This window comes from Heteronotia binoei, chromosome 4, assembly GCF_032191835.1.
Source record: "Heteronotia binoei isolate CCM8104 ecotype False Entrance Well chromosome 4, APGP_CSIRO_Hbin_v1, whole genome shotgun sequence".
Taxonomy (NCBI): domain Eukaryota; kingdom Metazoa; phylum Chordata; class Lepidosauria; order Squamata; family Gekkonidae; genus Heteronotia; species Heteronotia binoei.
Genome location: NC_083226.1, coordinates 53012183 through 53029915, shown reverse-complemented (window position 1 = coordinate 53029915; position 17733 = coordinate 53012183). Strand labels below are relative to the sequence as shown.

The 17733-nt window shown below is 36.9% G+C and overlaps 1 protein-coding gene across 17 annotated transcripts in view; it reads right to left on the bottom strand.

Annotated features, from left to right (window-relative positions):
• The window catches only part of NFIB (nuclear factor I B), a 407796-nt gene that overhangs the window by 19042 nt on the left and 371021 nt on the right, over positions 1-17733 (bottom strand). For 8 of the 17 annotated variants that reach the window (XM_060237273.1, XM_060237274.1, XM_060237280.1 and 5 more), the window contains 2 exons: positions 15600-15682; positions 1268-1356 (listed from right to left, as the gene is read on the bottom strand). The exons of 3 other annotated variants lie outside the window; for them this stretch is intronic. In XM_060237273.1, the coding sequence (XP_060093256.1) occupies positions 1268-1356; positions 15600-15682 (172 nt within the window). The remainder of the gene's footprint in view (positions 1-1267; positions 1357-15599; positions 15683-17733) is intronic. 6 more of the 17 variants (XM_060237278.1, XM_060237279.1, XM_060237287.1 and 3 more) reach the window with 2 other exon arrangements.

The following is a 17733-nucleotide window of genomic DNA, read 5'->3' as shown; positions in this document are numbered from 1 at the left end:
AAATGAGTTCCTGCTGGGCTTTTTCTACAAAAAAGCCCTGGCTATTGGCATTAAAGTTGTGAGCTAATGCATAAATTAGTGTGCTCTTGGGCCATCCTTCCTGAGCTAAGACAAACATGTGTGAGTTGGAGGCTAAAAATCTGTTCGCTAGCTCACACTAATTCAGTTTAGAGGGAACACTGCCCATTAGTGCTAGAACATTTAGTTTGACCCTTAGTTTTCAAGAAAGTCATGAACAGTAGTTTGCTGGTTTGAATATCATGGCAAACTGTTTGCTGTGAAAACTTAACTAATGATTTCACTGTGTGCAAGAAAAGGAAGGAGGAAGGTTTGCTCAAGCAAGTCTGAACAATTCCAAGATTCAGTCATGTAACAACAAACCATGCCACAATCACAGTCCAATCTTAACCAAACTGAGGAAGTCAATCCCACTGATGTCAGTAAGGCACTTACAAGCATGTACATTTGGGGCTACAGATATATACCCCGATTAAAGAAGTTTCTATATGCCTTATCAGAGAAGGTGGGAAAGAAAGAAAATATTAGTTCGTGAGAGCCCTCATCAACCCCAAGGTCAGAACAAATATTGCAAGCAAAGGGTAAAGGTGGATTTCTCCTGTTACTTGATTCTTACTTTTTAACTACTTAGCTATATATTTCAATTAGTGTAGTAACAAATTATACAGCACATGCATATACAGTATGACTAATAGTAGTAGTTTCATATTACCTGCAAAGAAAACAGTTTCACAGGAAGTTTTAATTACCTTTATTTTACTATACAAGTTATGTGGCTCCTAGCTTACCTCGATGAATGTACTTATGCTCTAAATTTATACCAACTTTCCCCACAGAATTCTCAAATTGTTTCTGTGAGTAGTGCCCAGCTATCCCCCTCAAAGTCTTGTTCTCAAAGGAGCAAATTAGAACCTTCTTGTGCACTTCTCATCTATTTTTTAAAAAACATCCTGTCTCCTTAATGCAAACTTACAAATTTCAAAATATGCAGGTGCACATTTTCAGTACTTTGTCTACCTGAAGGTTCCACAATCTTTATATTTGCCAGCAAATATTTGGTATCCCAAACGCTTAACTACAGTATCATAAACCGTTCAATCTGCATTTCAGATAGCCTATAATGTGTAATTCAGAAAATGTTAGAAGATATTTTATGGTCAGATTTTGACAAACATATTCCTGGATGCCAGCTAAAACATATAATGAAGAGCCCAAGATAGTTTAGGGTTGGAAATAATTAAAATTTTACCTTTGCCAAGTAATTCCCAATGTATCCTCATTGGCACTGGGGTATAAATGCCTGCCGTTTTGATTCATGGTCCAGTCACAAATCCTCAGCTGTCAATTGAAACCTAGCAGTCAGATATGGATCGAGCAGTACTACAGTTTTTAGTATTTAAATGAATGCATGCAAGCTAGCACTTTACATGGCACAAACCTTACATCCCCAAGTAGTAGTAGTTTAAAAATAATAATAAAAAAACATTTTAAAAATAAAATCTTATAGTGCAAAATGACATCCCTACTTTTTCTCACATTAAGAAAATACTATTTGTATGTGCTTCTCTATTAATAAAACATAATAAAGTAACTTGTTTCTAGCACTTAATTATTAGCCATTTATTAATTATAAACCGAGCTGGGGAAAAAAAGCAAATGTTAATGTTCAATAGTGAATTTTTAAAAAGAAAGTAAAAACACTTCAAAATTATTCGATGTACTTAAAAAGGATTTTTTTTTAAAAAAAATCAATAACTGGAAAGCATGCATTTGGTGATACACAGAAGACATGCAATTTATAGGAGAGAATTACTTGAGGACCTTATTTTACTGTTCTAGGAGGGTGGAGGCATTTGTAATAGGGGTTTATTAATTGTGTTACGGAATATGGCATCACTGAACATGCAGTGGTAAAATAATTTTATCTTGTTCTATACTCAAAATAATCATACTCAAAATTTTAAATACTATAAATATAGCAAAGAATACATTAACTGAAAACTGAACCAAATTCTTCCCAGATCACCAAATCATCAGTTCTGCTCTTCACAAATTATTCCTGTAACCCTATGCAGCTGTTTGTTTAGCAGCTGCCCTACAAGCAGATTTCCTGCAAAGATACACTGATTATTTTTCTGTTTAAGAAAATAATCCTCTTAGCCTTTGGAAGAAAACATTGAAAAAGTATGTTCTGCACACCTATGCAGTCTATAAATGACTATAGCATACATGTATCAAATGGCACATTGTATGTTAAAAGACAATAAATGATGTTTTTTTTTCCCTGAGAAAAGTTTAAAGTGCCTTTAAAAGATGCAGATTAGAGCAAAAAGAAATGACATTCACAGTAACTCAATTACAGTCCCTTCCTGAAAAAAACAATGATGAGGACAAGACAATATGCCTGGCTTTACCCTCTTTGGCTGCTACATCCTTGAGCAGGGCTTTGTAAAAACACAGGAATGCACAGGGGGTGTGGCCTAATATGCAAATGAGTTCCTCCTGAACATATTGTACAAAAAAGTCCTGTGTGAAACAATGGTGACACCAGGGGTGTAGTCTAATATGCAAATGAGCTCCTGCTGGGCTTTTTCTACAAAAAAAGCCCTGTTCTTGAGGTTTCAGAAATGGAAGCATGGACCTTCCATGACTTTCCCCCATTATCTGTTATCTGAAGAACTCAGTGAGACCTTTTAAAAACAACCAGGAATATGAAATTAACCAGAAAAGTAATATTCCATCTCAAAGCAGTTCCTCAAAAGCTGTAGCATGGAGCAAAGTGGTCATGTATCACAAAACTTTCACAGGCAGTATTTTTTAGTGTGAAAATAATAAAATACAGCTATAATGCAAAAGAAATGCTCTTGGCGTATGTATGCTTTTCCAGTTTCCCATTTCAGAAACTTCTGCTATTCCTATCCTTTGGGCAATTTAAGGAACACTGTACAGAAATTGTGTGCAAACTGAAGCAAAAAAATAGAGAGAAAGGAGAAAGAGGGAGAAAGAGACTCTTTTTGGATAGTGCTTATGGTGGCCAGCTCCCTTTACAAAAAATATCCTGCCACTTTAATAGAAGGGTAATGGAATATTGTTTACCAGGTGGTGTTATTCCATGCTATGAAAAGCTTCAGTTGCCCATTTCCACAAGTAAAGTCCATATTAAACGAATACAACTTCTTTGTCAGGACCGTGGGGAAACCTTAATAGTGCGTTAAGCCTGGTTATTGAAGCTATGCTAAACGCCTCCATAACAGTTAAGAATTTTGTTGCAATTTTCATTACAAAATTACTTCAAAATGAGTTAGGTCTCAACAGCTAAAATTACTCTTAATTCTGCCATTATACCAAACCATGGTGAAAAACCATAGTTAGAGATTGGCTTCCAAACCAGAAACAGAAACCATGGCTTGATATCTGAACCTGCCAAACCGCAGGTAGACTGATGCTCTGTCTCTTAAATCTGCTACACATAGAGACTGGAATATTTAGAAGACATAAATAAAAACAGATAAAACAACTCTAAACCATAGTTTGGTATGATATCTGAAATGAAGCCTTTCAACCAAAATTGTGATCCTTGTGGGATCAACATAAGAATCAATGACACATGTGTATACTGTAAATTATAAATGCTTAAATGCAGATGTGTTTGTAAATGAGCAGGTCTGTGGCTCTCATCTACCATTTGCAAATTAATAAAATCATTCATATTTGTAATGCTATCATCTGCATGCAAAAATGCTAAAATCCAAAAAGCTATATGCTTGAGTAGAAGGCACTTCTGCACATGCTCAGAATAAAGTGTGAAAGGAGAGCCAGTTTGGTGTAGTGGTTAAGTGTGCGGACTCTTATCTGGGAGAACCGGGTTTGATTCCCCACTCCTCCACTTGCACCTGCTGGCATGGCCTTGGGTCAGCCATAGCTCTGGCAGAGGTTGTCCTTGAAAGGGCAGCTGCTGTGAGAGCCCTCTCCAGCCCCACCCACCTCACAGGGTGTCTGTTGTGGGGGAGGAAGGTAAAGGAGATTGTGAGCCGCTCTGAGACTCTTCGGAGTGGAGGGCGGGATATAAATCCAATATCTTCTTCTTCTTCCAGCTGAACCACTCATACGATACTCTGGGAACTGTGCTGACCTGTGGGAGTTGCTTTGTAGTCAGTAAGAGGAACTAAAGGAGAAAGGGAAGTCTGGAAAAATCCTGGTGCATGTACAGATGTGCATACATGGCTCTCTGGATTCCAGCTGGCAGTTTCAGGAACTAAATCTAATATTCCAAAACATATAATTTTGTTTTCTAGCTCAACTGATCTATTTGCTTTTATTCTAATACTGAACTTCTGTACTCCAGGATGCTGGTGTAGCATAATGGTAAATTGTGTGAGCTGTGAGACAGAAAGTCCTTCATTCCAAATTCACTTCAGCAATAAACCCTTTAGTTGACATTAGCCAAGTCTTTCATCTGCAGCCTCCACTGAGATATGCTGGTGATAATGGCCTACCCATAGAGGGCTATTACCAAGACAGAATGTTTGACACTAAAAAAACACTATATAAAACTATCATCAACATCATAACCCCACGTTCTTTTAAAATTTTCTCTACCTATTACTTGGATAGCAAGAATAAAGTATTATTCCTGAATTCAGTATATCCCATATTAATAAGTCAAGGATTCCACTGCAATCTTTTCCTTTGAAAGGATGCTTTCAAAATTGTACATACATAACATACAATGGAACTTAGAAATAACCTAAAGCAGGTCTACTTGAGTGTACTCGATGGGAATCCTACTCGAGTCCATTCAATGGTAGCAAGTTCTTGGGATGGCAGTCTCAAAATCCAAGTGGACTTGAACTTTCAGAAAAAATTATTACCAGGAAATGGCAGAAAACTAGTATTTGGTTTGCAAATGTCTTCAGGAAAATCGACATGAGCTGTTGCATCCTGATGTAATATTCTGATGTGTTGCAAAATTGGTTTCCTGGAAGTTACTGTTACATTGGAACCAGCCCACAGAAGACTGTCAAGTACAATTCCGGAAATAATGGCTATTCTGCGCTGTTTATATAATTCAGCGTAAACCTTTTAAAATACACTGAGCCTCAAGCTAGGAAACATAAAGAAAAAAATGATTAAAACTATACCAGACCTAGCACTACAACACCCTGTGGAGTTGTTTATTCTTTCTCAGAAGACACATCTTGGGCAAAAGTGACTGACAGCAGATATAAACTGCCTTATTATTTTTAAAAAAGAACCCTCTCTGTTTTTACAAGTTTCCTGTCATCAACTTGTACGTTTTTGTTTTCTCTTCCTCTTGACTCTTATGTATTCAGAATGGTAGTCTGTAAATCTGGGTTTTTAGAGATGCAAAGTATAGCTGTTGTTCTTAGACAATATCTCTTGACTTGAAATGTGTGTCATAGAGACAGAACTACAGCATGGTGTTGAGGATTTCTAACACTCAGCTGCAGAGACTCGATAATTTTCTTGTGGCTGCATAACTTGTCTCATAAACTATTCACAGATAAAAGCTTTCTACCAGATGTGATCATATGTTTTCAATTCCAACTCTTCCTACCACCCCCAGGCAACCACTTTCTCACAATGAAAAATGTAATGCAAATTGATATTACTCCTCCCCAAATGGATCTTGTTTGTAGTCTAAAATAAAACTGGTTTGAATCCTACTATAAATTCTTATTTCACCCTCCCCCTCCCCGGTCCTCTCGGTAATCTACATTCAGTCTATTTATATTTTTGCTTTCACCTAGTTTTGAAAACCTGATTCAAAGGTTGTCACAGGAAAAGTAAGGAAAATATAATGCAAATAGCTCTATGGTTAAAGCACAGCACATTGAAACTGAATCCAACTAAAATGGAGATTCTATGCTTGGGTTGTGGGGCAACTGGATTGGAAATCTGCATGGGGCGCAATTAACATCTGCACTAGCAGTAAAGAGTCTGGGTGTGGTCTTGGATACCTTACTTTCTATGGAGGCCCGAGTCACAACTGTTGCAAGAACTACATATTTTTCATCTGCAGCAAGTCAAGCAACTGGTCCCATACCTTTCCCCTTGTGCAATGGTCATCTCCAGCTATGTTACTGTAACTCACTTTATGCAGGGCTACCCTTGAGACTGATCCAGAAACTGCAGTTGGTCCAAAATGCAGCAGTGTATGTCTTCACAGGGACACCTCTGGGAGCACACACAGATCTGGTGCTGTGCCAGCTGCATTGGCTCCCAGTTGCCTTCTGGATCAAGTTCAAAGTCTTGGTTCTTACATTTAAAACCCTATACAGATTGGGACCAACATATCTGTGGGACCATCTTTCTATATACAAAGGGCCTTGCGCTCTTCTGCTCAACATCTGCGGGCCATCTCAAGCCCCAAAGATGTCCACCTAGCCTCAACTAGAGCCAGAGCCTTCTCAGCTCTGGCCTGGTAGAACACGCTTCCTAGTGATATCTGGGCCCTGCGGGGTCTAATGCAATTCCAGAGGGCCTGTAAAACAGAGATGTTCTGCCAGGTCTATGGCTGAGACAGTGACAATCCAACTACAATTGCCTCCCCTGTTCTGTTCTGTTTAGCTTAGTTCTGTCTAGCAGCATTTTGGTAGATAATAGCTGCTTTACTCATGCATTTTCCTTGCACTGTTTAGATCTGCAGCTAACAATTGGAACTTGATCCAATTCAACATTGTTTTGCTGGAGTTTCTTGAGGTTTTTATACAGTAATAGTAATTGTTTTATGGTTATATCGTATCTTAAATTTTGTATGTTTTTAATATTTTTGGCTTTTCTGTTGACATGCTTCATTTTCCTATATAACATTTCATTTCCAAGGTAAACAATAGTTCGCTGCTTTCTTCTTGTTCCTTCATAAACCCAGTTACGTAGAAGGTAACAGATCTATGTTGCATGAATATGCAAGCCCTATAATTGTTCAGCTACAAAATAGGAGAAGCACATGAACTTGAGGATCCCCAGGCTCAAGGGTTCTGGAGAACTTAAAACTTGCACTGTTTTACATTACTGTAGCTGATCCTACTAACAGGTATTTCATAGACAGTAGTTTGTTTTTGGATTTTGATTTGGACCAGTACAGCTATAAACAATCCCTGTCAATTGAACCATGACACGGGATAGTTTGATACAACATCTTACTTATGCCTATAAAAGCAAATCACTCATGTAAGTACCCTTGTTCATGGAATGTCATAGTTTGTCCGAAGCGTGCCTAACCTTTTAAACAATTTCAATTTATACTTTGGCAGACATTTGTACATATTTTGAATGTTTGCTCAACACCTTTGCAAATTTCACTTGACTTGGAAACTTATGGATAACATCTTTTAAAATATGTATATTATCTAATACTATTATCCCAAACTTAACAGACCAAACAAATATGCATACAGAAGAGCTACAAATAACAGATCTTGTTCCACTTTTTGACTAAGAGAAACCTATAAACATTTGCATATAGTCATTGTTTTGACTGAAGCTTCCGTTAAATGTGTTTCCTTTCCAACAAGAGTATGTGAAAGGTGACCTCTTATCCATGTGCATGCCTCTGTGATAGTCATGTGACTAGGTTTTACGTCAAACTGTCAGTTATGATAAGAGACACAATATGAACGCCCTAAGCGTTGATAACCTGTTTCCTGAATCTATTAAGTTCTATTTGAGTGCCTATTTGCAGCATTTGTCCATTCTTTGCTGAACACAAACATGTTCACCACCCTGACAATTTTAAAAGCATAAACTTTGACTGAAGTAACAACAATCCATTTCATATGTATCTATATGATTACGACATATGAACAATCAGAAGTATAATTTCCTGCTGTAAAATGACAAAACTAGGTAACAGAATTAAAATGCAAATAAAAAGCCACATTGCAGTTTCCTAGGTTTAAATTTTATTTCATAAGGCTGTGCTGGGTTAATGGGATGAGTCTGTCCACAAATAAGGCTAGGTATATTCATACCTTCAAGGCCCATTATGAAACTAGTAAAAACATACTGCTAAGTTATTTAATATTAGTGTATTATGAGTGAACCGGTAGATTAATTACTGGATCTTAAGCAGTTAATTAGGGATCACTTCCCTAATTAGCTACTAGGTCTTTGTAAAATCTTGCATCTCCTACAAAATGTGAGAATGGGAATATCATGGTTAAATATTTTGTTTCAGTTGAAAGATGGTCTATAACAAAATATTTAAAAAACTTTATGAAACTGTGTTTTATTTTCCAGACTGTATTAACAAACAGAAAAATCAGAATACAATACAATCCTAGTCTTATTCTTGTAAATTAATCATGATTTAGGAAGCTCTCTAAGCAAGATGCTCCACGAGTTCAGTATAACAAAATAGTTTGCAACTACCTCTTCAAATTAAAAAAAAAATTGTTTATTCATAAAAATCGTTCTCCTCCCCATGGAATTATCTGCAAAATGATCTATCCTGTTCTGTTTTTTTTTCAGAGAATTCCAAGGCTAGTACCACGGCAGGGCATGATTTACTGAGCTCAGCCATTTACCTGCACGTTTTGAGAATGTAGCTCCAAACATGTCCATTACCCCCTCCCACACTTTTTGGATTGTAGGAGATGTTTAAAGAAAGATACCATTATCACTCTTCTATCACCAATCTGTTTACAGCTTATATTGAATCATGTGGTGCTTGATGCATTAATCCATTACCTAGGGTTGCCAGCCTACAGGTGGGACCTGTTGATCTCCTGCTTTTATAACTGATCTCCAGCTGGCAGAGATCAGCTCCCCTGGAGCAAATGGCCCCTTTGAAAGGTGGACTCTACAGTCTTGTACCATACTGAGGCCCTCCCCAAACCCACCCTCTCCTGGATTCACCTCCAAAGTCTCCAGGTATTTTCCAACACAGACCTGGCAACCATTTTAATCACATTAAGTTCTGGTAGCAACATAAGACCAAAATATTAACGCTAACATAAATTTTTACCAAAGAGGAACCAATAAATCCCAAACATTCAGAGTTCTAACAGGAAGAACTCCTGTCTGCAATTAACAACTCAAGGAGATTGTTTATAACCCAAGCATAGTTTAGCATCTAGGGATAAATTATAACAGCTAACACTGAGATCTAGGGTTACCAGGTCCAAGAAATATCTGGGAACTTTGGGAGTGGAGCCAGGAGACTTTGGGGGTGGAGCCAGGAGCAAGGTTGTGACAACCACAATTGAACTCCAAAGGGAGTTCTGGCCATCATATTTAATCACATTAAATATGTGCACCTTTTAAAAGAAAGATAGGGACACCTTTCCGAGGGCTCATAAAATTGGTCCAATCTTTTTGAAACTTGGGGGGGGGGGTTGTTTTGAGGAGAGGCACCAGATGCTATGCTGAAAATTTCGTGCCTCTACCTCAGAAAAAAACCAGTCCCCCCCCCAGCCCCAGATACCCATTATACTCTATGGGATTCTCCATTATGTCCTATGGGAACCAGTCTCCATAGGGAATAATGGAATGCCCAGCAGACATTCCCCCCACTTTCTAATGACCCTGAAGTGGGAGGAAGGCTTCCAGGTACAGGGGATCCTCTGCCCCAAACTGAAGACTGGCAACCCTACTGAGATCTTTAAACAGCACAATTCTGACAGAGACCTGTTAAAGTGGCTGTTTAAAAACAAATAACATGAAATATTTATTATTTTGCTGTTGTTTCAGTATGGGAATATTCAGCATTTCATGATAGTTAGGAATCACCAATAACCTGTGACCACCATATAAAAAAGAACGCTTAGATTTATGATTCCTAATAATAACTTTGACTGTGTAGCTATCAGTGTATTAAGTTACATGTTTAATAACAGGCTTTTCATAGTATTCAGCTCAGTAAATTACACTCTATTGCACTCATTGGTTCTGTATGCATGTGATCTTTCAAAGCTGTATTTATAATGCATACATAAATGTAAACATTCCAACAATTCTGTGTAATAAATTGTTTTATTGGAATTTTTACTGAATGTTATTTTGTGAAGAAACTCTTTATAATGAGAATCACCAACTATACAAGCACCTTAAATTTATAGTCATTACTGTAATTTATATAGGATATGTTAAGGTTTTCTGTTTTTTAAAAAAGCACTCAGGAATAAATGTCAATACTTCTCATAACCTCAGAGAATAAATCTTTACAAAGGCCCCCTCCAGTGAAGCACAGAATGTACCTGTGGCAATATTTATTTCTAAGGGGTCAAAGTATATTAAAAGGAATGGAGAATGTTTAAAACACCTCTCTGGAACTAAAACCATTGGCTTTCTAATTTAGAATTTCTCTCAGCTAATATAAAATGATTGATTGCCTTTATTTCATGTACCCCTTGATTTTCCTTTTCATTCATCATGGTCTACTTTAAACCAAATGCATTTAGGACCTGCCACCAGAAGAGTGGTCTCTTTTAAATTGTTGTAAAGTAATGAAAGGACATAATAAATCAATCTTACTTCTCCTTTATGAAAGCATAACCTTTACTCTAGCCAAATAATTTAGACAATTTCTGCATGTGTGCACTCTTTCTAATAAAATTGTAGAGCATTGTCATTTCTGGACATTTTTAACAGCCAGAGAGATCTGTGTATTACATATGGTCTTGGAAATTATGAGTGTATCTAATGTTGTTGTTTAATATATTTCACAAAGCACTTATTTTTAGCGTGCTTCACAAGCTTATCATTGAATAATTTTGCAAAGTGAGTGAACTGAGAAAACTGAAATTGTTGTTTCTGTGATAGTAAGAGAACAACTGAGCTTGTTCCTTCCCTTGAGGGATATGCAGAGAGGTAAAAACCTCTCTGGAGGAAGAGATCTGAACACTGTTGCCCTGCTTAATACTCTGTTCCAAAGATCTTTAAGCGTATGCAGGACTTCATAGACTTATGAAGAAGAATCTAAGATTTGTTTCCTGTATCAGGTCAATGGTTCCTCTGCATCTCCATTCTATTCAAGCAGTGGCCAGTCAGAAGCCCTGAAATGATAATAGCTGTTCTGTGTTGTTGGTTCTTAGGCATATTGAGTTTAAATATGGACATTCCATTTGGCTATCATGGGAAACAATCTTTGACAGGTACCCACCACTCTCTTTGATATCATAAAGTTAATGGTCAGCACCAGATCTTGTGCCAAGAAGATAAAAGATTATACAAGCAAACAGTTATGGAATGAAAAAAGATGAGTTTATAAAATATTTTTGTACTTTCTAGTACTGCTACCTTGTGACCCCATTATTATGCCCTGCATCTGAGGGTCACCTACTATACCCACATTTACAGGCACCCGCACTTATGAACTATCCCAGGGTTCCTCCAAGCATTGATCCTGAGTGTGAATAGTCCTAAAATAAACACACATATTATCATGGGAGCTTGCACAAAACAGACTCTAGAGGCTGCAAAAACAGAACATCTGTCTCTTCGATAAGTATCAGTGTTCTCAGCATTGCAGCACCTCCCAGTATGGAAATCTTTCCTTGAAAGTTCCTTTGTCTCTTTAAAGTGTAAATCTCCCTTAGTGACATTTCTCTGCAAAATACCTACTTCGTTCATTATGGCCTCTTCCTGGCCCAAACTTCCTTTAAAGTGTAAACATTTCTCTGGGAATCCTCTTTCTGAGCTATCCTCTGGGTTACCAAAAGAAACTAACTTTGAAGTATTAGATATCAGACAGTATCAACCATCAACACTACTTGCATCCTCCTGAATATAACAACCAGCATGCCATCACACCTTTTTGATCAGAGTTTGGGAAACCTCTTGGTCCTTTGTTCTGACCCCTAACCCTGCCCCTCAGGACATCTTCTCTAGTCTATAGAAATAGCTGCCCAGTCATGGTTCTGTGTGTCACTCCAGGGTGCCTAACAGAGTAGCACCTCAAAACTCACAATTTGGTTCTGCCTGTTTGTGATATGCTGGTCAATCATGACCTCCTTTTTGCTGACTTGGTAAATATCTCCTCATAACTCCCTTTATGTCTCTAAATTCCTTCATTTCTCTGTAGCCTTGCTTGCATGTGTTATTTATTGCTTTGGTGTGTATGTTTTCCACATTTAATAGTATTTCTCAATAAAACAATTTTCCTTCTAAGTTGGTCCAGATCATTTTGAGAATATTTCCTCTTTGAAATTGACCTTGACATACACAGGTGTTATGCCCATTTTGCCAACTTGTTCTCCATGCTAATTTCCCATCAACATGGCGACAGACGATTTGGGCAACAACCTTAACATATTAAATATTTCTATATTATTCACATTTTGCTCTATTTTTTTCATTTCACTGGTAGCAATCCGTCTGTTTCCTATGCTGTTAAATAACTTATATGTAAGTGGTTCTGGCATAAACACAAAGTTCATGAAAATTGCCTTCAAATAGGCAAGGGGAGCAGAGAAGGTCGTCTGTACAATCCTATATGGCAGGGGTGGCCAACGGTAGCTCACCAGATGTTTTTTGCCTACAACTCCCATCAGCCCCAGCCAGCATGGCCAATGGAGTTGTAGGCAAAAAACATCTGGAGAGCTACCGTTGGTTCCCCCTGCTATATAGAGTTACACAAAGACTGCCAGCACAATCTATGCAGAGTTATGCCATTCTAAGTACACTGAAATAACTGTTCGTGAATCAAATTTCCATATGGAATTTTCATATCTCAAGTTAACTTAGGTGCACAGTAAAAGGTGCAGGACTTTTTTGTAGCAGGAACTCCTTTGTATGTTAGGCCACACGCCCCTAATGTAGTCAATCTTCCTGGAGCTTACAAGGCTCTTATTACAGGGCTTACTGTAAGCTCTGGGAGTATTCGCTACATCAGGGGTGTGTGGTCTATATGCACAGAAGTTCTTGCTACAAAAATGCCCTGAAAAAGTGTGTGGTTACTTCTCCATCATTTAAAAGAATAGCTACAAAGCTACTGTTTCAGAAATGACCCATTAAGAATATATTTTTCAACTCGTAACCAGCTGATAAAGCATTGAACGGTATCAGAACAAAAATCTATTACACCTTCACCCTTTTGCTTATCAAATCCTTCAACTCTGTTACCTCTTCACTTCAAACTACATAAACATTTCCCCCATGAACCACGTAGTAAAATATTTCATTATTTATTGAATTGGTTTTATGTATTTTGAGAACTTGCTGTAAGGACAAAAATGACAGAAAGTGTACTAAGCAAACATTGCTCCTGCAACAGTGGGACTACTACATCTGACAAGCCTGGCCACTTACATTATTAAGATTGTCAGGATTAAAAATTATTTTACTCTTTCTTAACAGAGTGAATCTCACAGCTAGACAAATGTCATATTGGGTTTTTTTAAAAAGCAATTTAGGTAGTACTCCACAGCCAAAAAAGAAGGGAATAGGATTGTAGTTTATTACTGTGTTTATTGTATGTATCACATTACTTTTGCAGCATTGTCTTCTACCTTCTGTCTACATTATGGTATGGAATACCTTAGACAGATTTTTAATTGCCTTTTTTCTATTCCTAGTACTATTGCATTGCTTATTGGATACCTTATGATGTCTGATTTAATTGTTGTTTATATTTTGTAGTCTGCAAATCACAGCTAGAAAGGCAGGCTATAAATGAAGGAAATAAATAAATATGTCTCCTGTCCTTTTTCCAAAGAACTCACCATAGTGTCTACAGTCCCTCTCATTTTAATCTCTGTAGTCAAAAGCTACCAAATGAGTTTCCTGGCAAAAGTGGGGATTTGATCCCAGAGTTTAATACTCTAGTCCAGGGGTGTCAAATATCTGGCCTGGGGGGCAAATCAGGCCCCCAGAGGGCTCTTATCAGATCCCCAAGCAACTGGCTGTCAACTGCTTCCTTCTCCCTCTCTCTTGCTTACTTCTGTGTAACAGCTTGTTTTGCAAGGCTTGCTCAATCAAACAGAGCAAATAGAGCAGTACAAAACCTCTATTTTCTCCATTGCCTGAGGCTCCTCACTTGGGGAGGAAGGGTGGAGAGAAAGAGCTTGCTTGGTCAGGCTATCACAATCACACAGCATAGCTATTGAGCCAAGACTCTCTTCTTTCTATTGGCTGAGGTTCCTCCCCCTCCTGGTCCCCTGGGGAAGGAAGGAAAGAGCCAGAGCTTCCTTTGCCCAGTTCCCTGGATCCCATGGGAGAAATACAAAGAAAGCACCTTTAAGACCAATGAGTGCTAATGTTTTATGCATGTTTTAATTTAAAAAAAATATCTTTAATTGTGTTTGTGTCCTTTATAAAGTTTACGTCTCTGCTATCAAATCTTAAATAGGTACACATACAGCCTGGCCCAACATCGCCCAGCCCTACAATGTCTCATGTCGGCCCTCATAACAAATGAGTTTGACACCCCTGCTTCTAGTCAAACCAAAACAAGAAACCAAAACCAATTTTTGGTTGAAAAACCAAAAAGAAGAAACAAAACGGAGCTATAATTTTTTTTTATTTACAATATAGTGCCTGAACGCTGCATCAAACTATATATAGTATTAAAATATTCACTCTAAAATAGTTACTTTTTTAAAATGTTAATTATTATTTGGTTTTTTCATATCTCTTTACAGATGTTTTCAGTAAGGTCTCACTGGTTAAAAAAAACATACATCAACAACTGAATAAACTAATCTTTATGGGTTTCTCTGAACTCTGCATGAGATACAATCATGCTGCCATTTATGCCTTGGAATGGACAGGCAAGCGGGAAGATTTCCAGATGTAGCACAGTAGTCTTAACTCTATCAATACACATGTACAACAAATGTTGGCACCATCCATGTGAATGTAGTCAGGCTAACAGACTACAGTATCATAAGTTGCAAAAAACCCAGTCTCTTATATTAGCCTAAGATAATTTAATTCTGCAGTACCAAAATTTGGTTTTCTTTTAGGATGAAACAATATAGGATTTCTGCAGGTCCCTGCTACTGACTGTGGCTAATTTGATTATTCACCACGATTAATTTCAGCTGTATGTTTTTGTGGTTTGAATAAACAATTCATTTGAATTAAATTTACAGCATTAATGAGATGTGAAATCTAAAATGTGAGTTGATACACAAATGATGTCAGAAACTAGAAAAAATGTGTTTGCATCACAGGAAACTAACAAAGTACTTTTAACCTATTAATCTAGGAATGAAGATGATTTGATTGTATAATTCTTTTGGAATGGAACAAATTTTATAAAGTACACTAATATCAAACAATACCAAATAGCATGAGAATCAAAGTCTGTTCTGCTTAATTTTTATTAGCTTTAGACATCAGCAGTGTGCTTTACAAAAGTATTCATATCCAATTATAAATTCCACTGCTTTCCAAGTTCTTCAAAAATAACATAAATGAAGGATTCACTGGGGAAAGTCCTACTTGTGGCCCAGCTTTAAGACACATGTTAACTGTGTTGGATGTACATATACATTTCATGTACTGAATGCACTGGCATCCTGTTCTAGACTAAGATGTTAATGGCCACACTTACAAAGGATGTTATTGCAAATACTTGTCTTTTTATTGTTAACACCTATGTGAAACTTGCCCACCTGTTGCTGGTGTAGGAAGGAAGAGTCTCTTGGACTTAGTCCCACATATCGATTGGCTTGTGATGTGCCTGAGGCTGTGTAGGCTGATTAAGGAAGAACAAAACAGGTTGATATAGAAACCTATCTTAACTTCTACCTTGTATAGTTCAAACATGAGAGATCCAGAGTTATGATCTGCAATGTACAAATCATGCCTACAATTTATATAAGTTAAAATAATTAGGAACATGAATTTGGCCATGAGATAGGATTCTACAATGGTTATTGACTTCAATGGAATCTGCACGAGCACAGGATTAGAGAGCAATCCTAAACAGGTCTACTCAGAATCCTACTAAGGGCTACTCATTGAGGTTTACTCCTAAGAAAGTGCTTTTAGGATTGCAGTTGGGCTATCAAATTGTCTTACCTGATATAAACTTTTTTCCAGCTTGGCTAAAGCACAATCTAACAATTTTAAACTCTACTGTAAACTAAAGTTCAGTGAACTGAATCATACTAACAAGAGAAAAAAATACCTCTAATAATGTGCTGTGCTGTTACAGCAGCATTCATTATTTCACAATATAAGTTTTAGAGCATAGCTGTGTATGTAACAGCTAGAGTTAAACTTTTTTATATGAGGTGTGACAGCTTTTTGTGGAAAATAATTATGTTCTTTTTATCAGTGAAATAAATGTACAATATTTGAAATGACATTTTGGACATCCCAAAATGCATTGAAATGACATTTTGTACATCCCAAAATGCATTGCATTATACAAATATCTAAGGCAAAAGGCTCCTAAAATGAACCATACCTCCACAGAACCGTACGTGTGGTTAATGGAATACACAACCTTTCCCCTGTAGGTTACCTTTTGAATTGAGAATAGGTCACTGGTGACTGAAACTCATTAATTTCTGATCATTCATGGCTGCCTGTGTCAAATTAAGTAGGTGGTCTTATTCTGTTTCCTAACTTGCAGATATCCATATTACACAAATCAATTTCATAGCAATACTGCTTTTGACTGCCACAGCCAAGTCCTCAAAGAATGAATGAAAATATAATGGACTCATTCAAAGCTGTCTTGATTCTCAGTTATTACTCAAATGGTATCTTAATCAAGTTCCTTACATATACCATAAAATTTTAACATTTTATCTAAAATTATACATATATTGATGCAGGAATATGCACACTTAGCCTTTGAACACATTAACTGTTGGTGTATGCTAGAAATAGAAGTATTGAGTATATTTCTAATACCACCACCAGTTGATATTATTTGGTAATACCGATCCTTCTGCAAGTATTAATTTATTAAATAAATTTCAAAGTATGTTACTGAAAAAGCACTAGAGATATCTGAAATCCATATGTATGCATGAAGTTTCTCCATTAAGACATAAAAATCAGTAAGAAGTTTCAAATGGAAGTCAACTATTGCTTTATTTTATTCTAGTTAAAAGCATATTACTTCACTGCAAATGATCAAGTTTAGAAATTGTTTTTCAAAAAATAAGTTCAGTTCAAAAATGGAAAACCAGAGAATTCTGACAATAGTTCAGATGCATGGCAAGTTTTTAAAAGCTATTGATTCATTAGCAGATAATGATGTTTGTTTAAATCATTAAGTATACTCCCCTCTTTCTAATTACATGACAAAAAGGGCATTCCTTATCTACTTAAATTAACAGATATTGTGAAATATTATCCTTTAAAAGAGTTAAGTTTAATTCCAATAACTCATTAAGTTTAACTTCAATAACTCATTTGGGAAAAACAGAATTACAACAATGTGTTCAGAGAAACACTAAGAAAATGTGTATCTCTGTGTTTGCATGTTGCAGATGATTTTGATCAGATGTAGCCTAATCTCACATGGAAACTATCAGGGCAGCCATTTCCAGTCATGAGGACTCCTTGTGGCATGAAGCTATTATGTCAGGCAATGATGTGCTACACACATGTGCCTCTATACTAAGTTTCCATGCTAATAGCGTTGGCCATAGTTGCTAGAAATACTCCATATAGTAACACTAACACTAAATGAGTCACTTAATTCGGCATCATGCTGAAGTGCTAATAAGTAGCATTCATGTGACTGTTGTAACTTATGGTAGTGGCACTAGCAAACTGAAACACCAG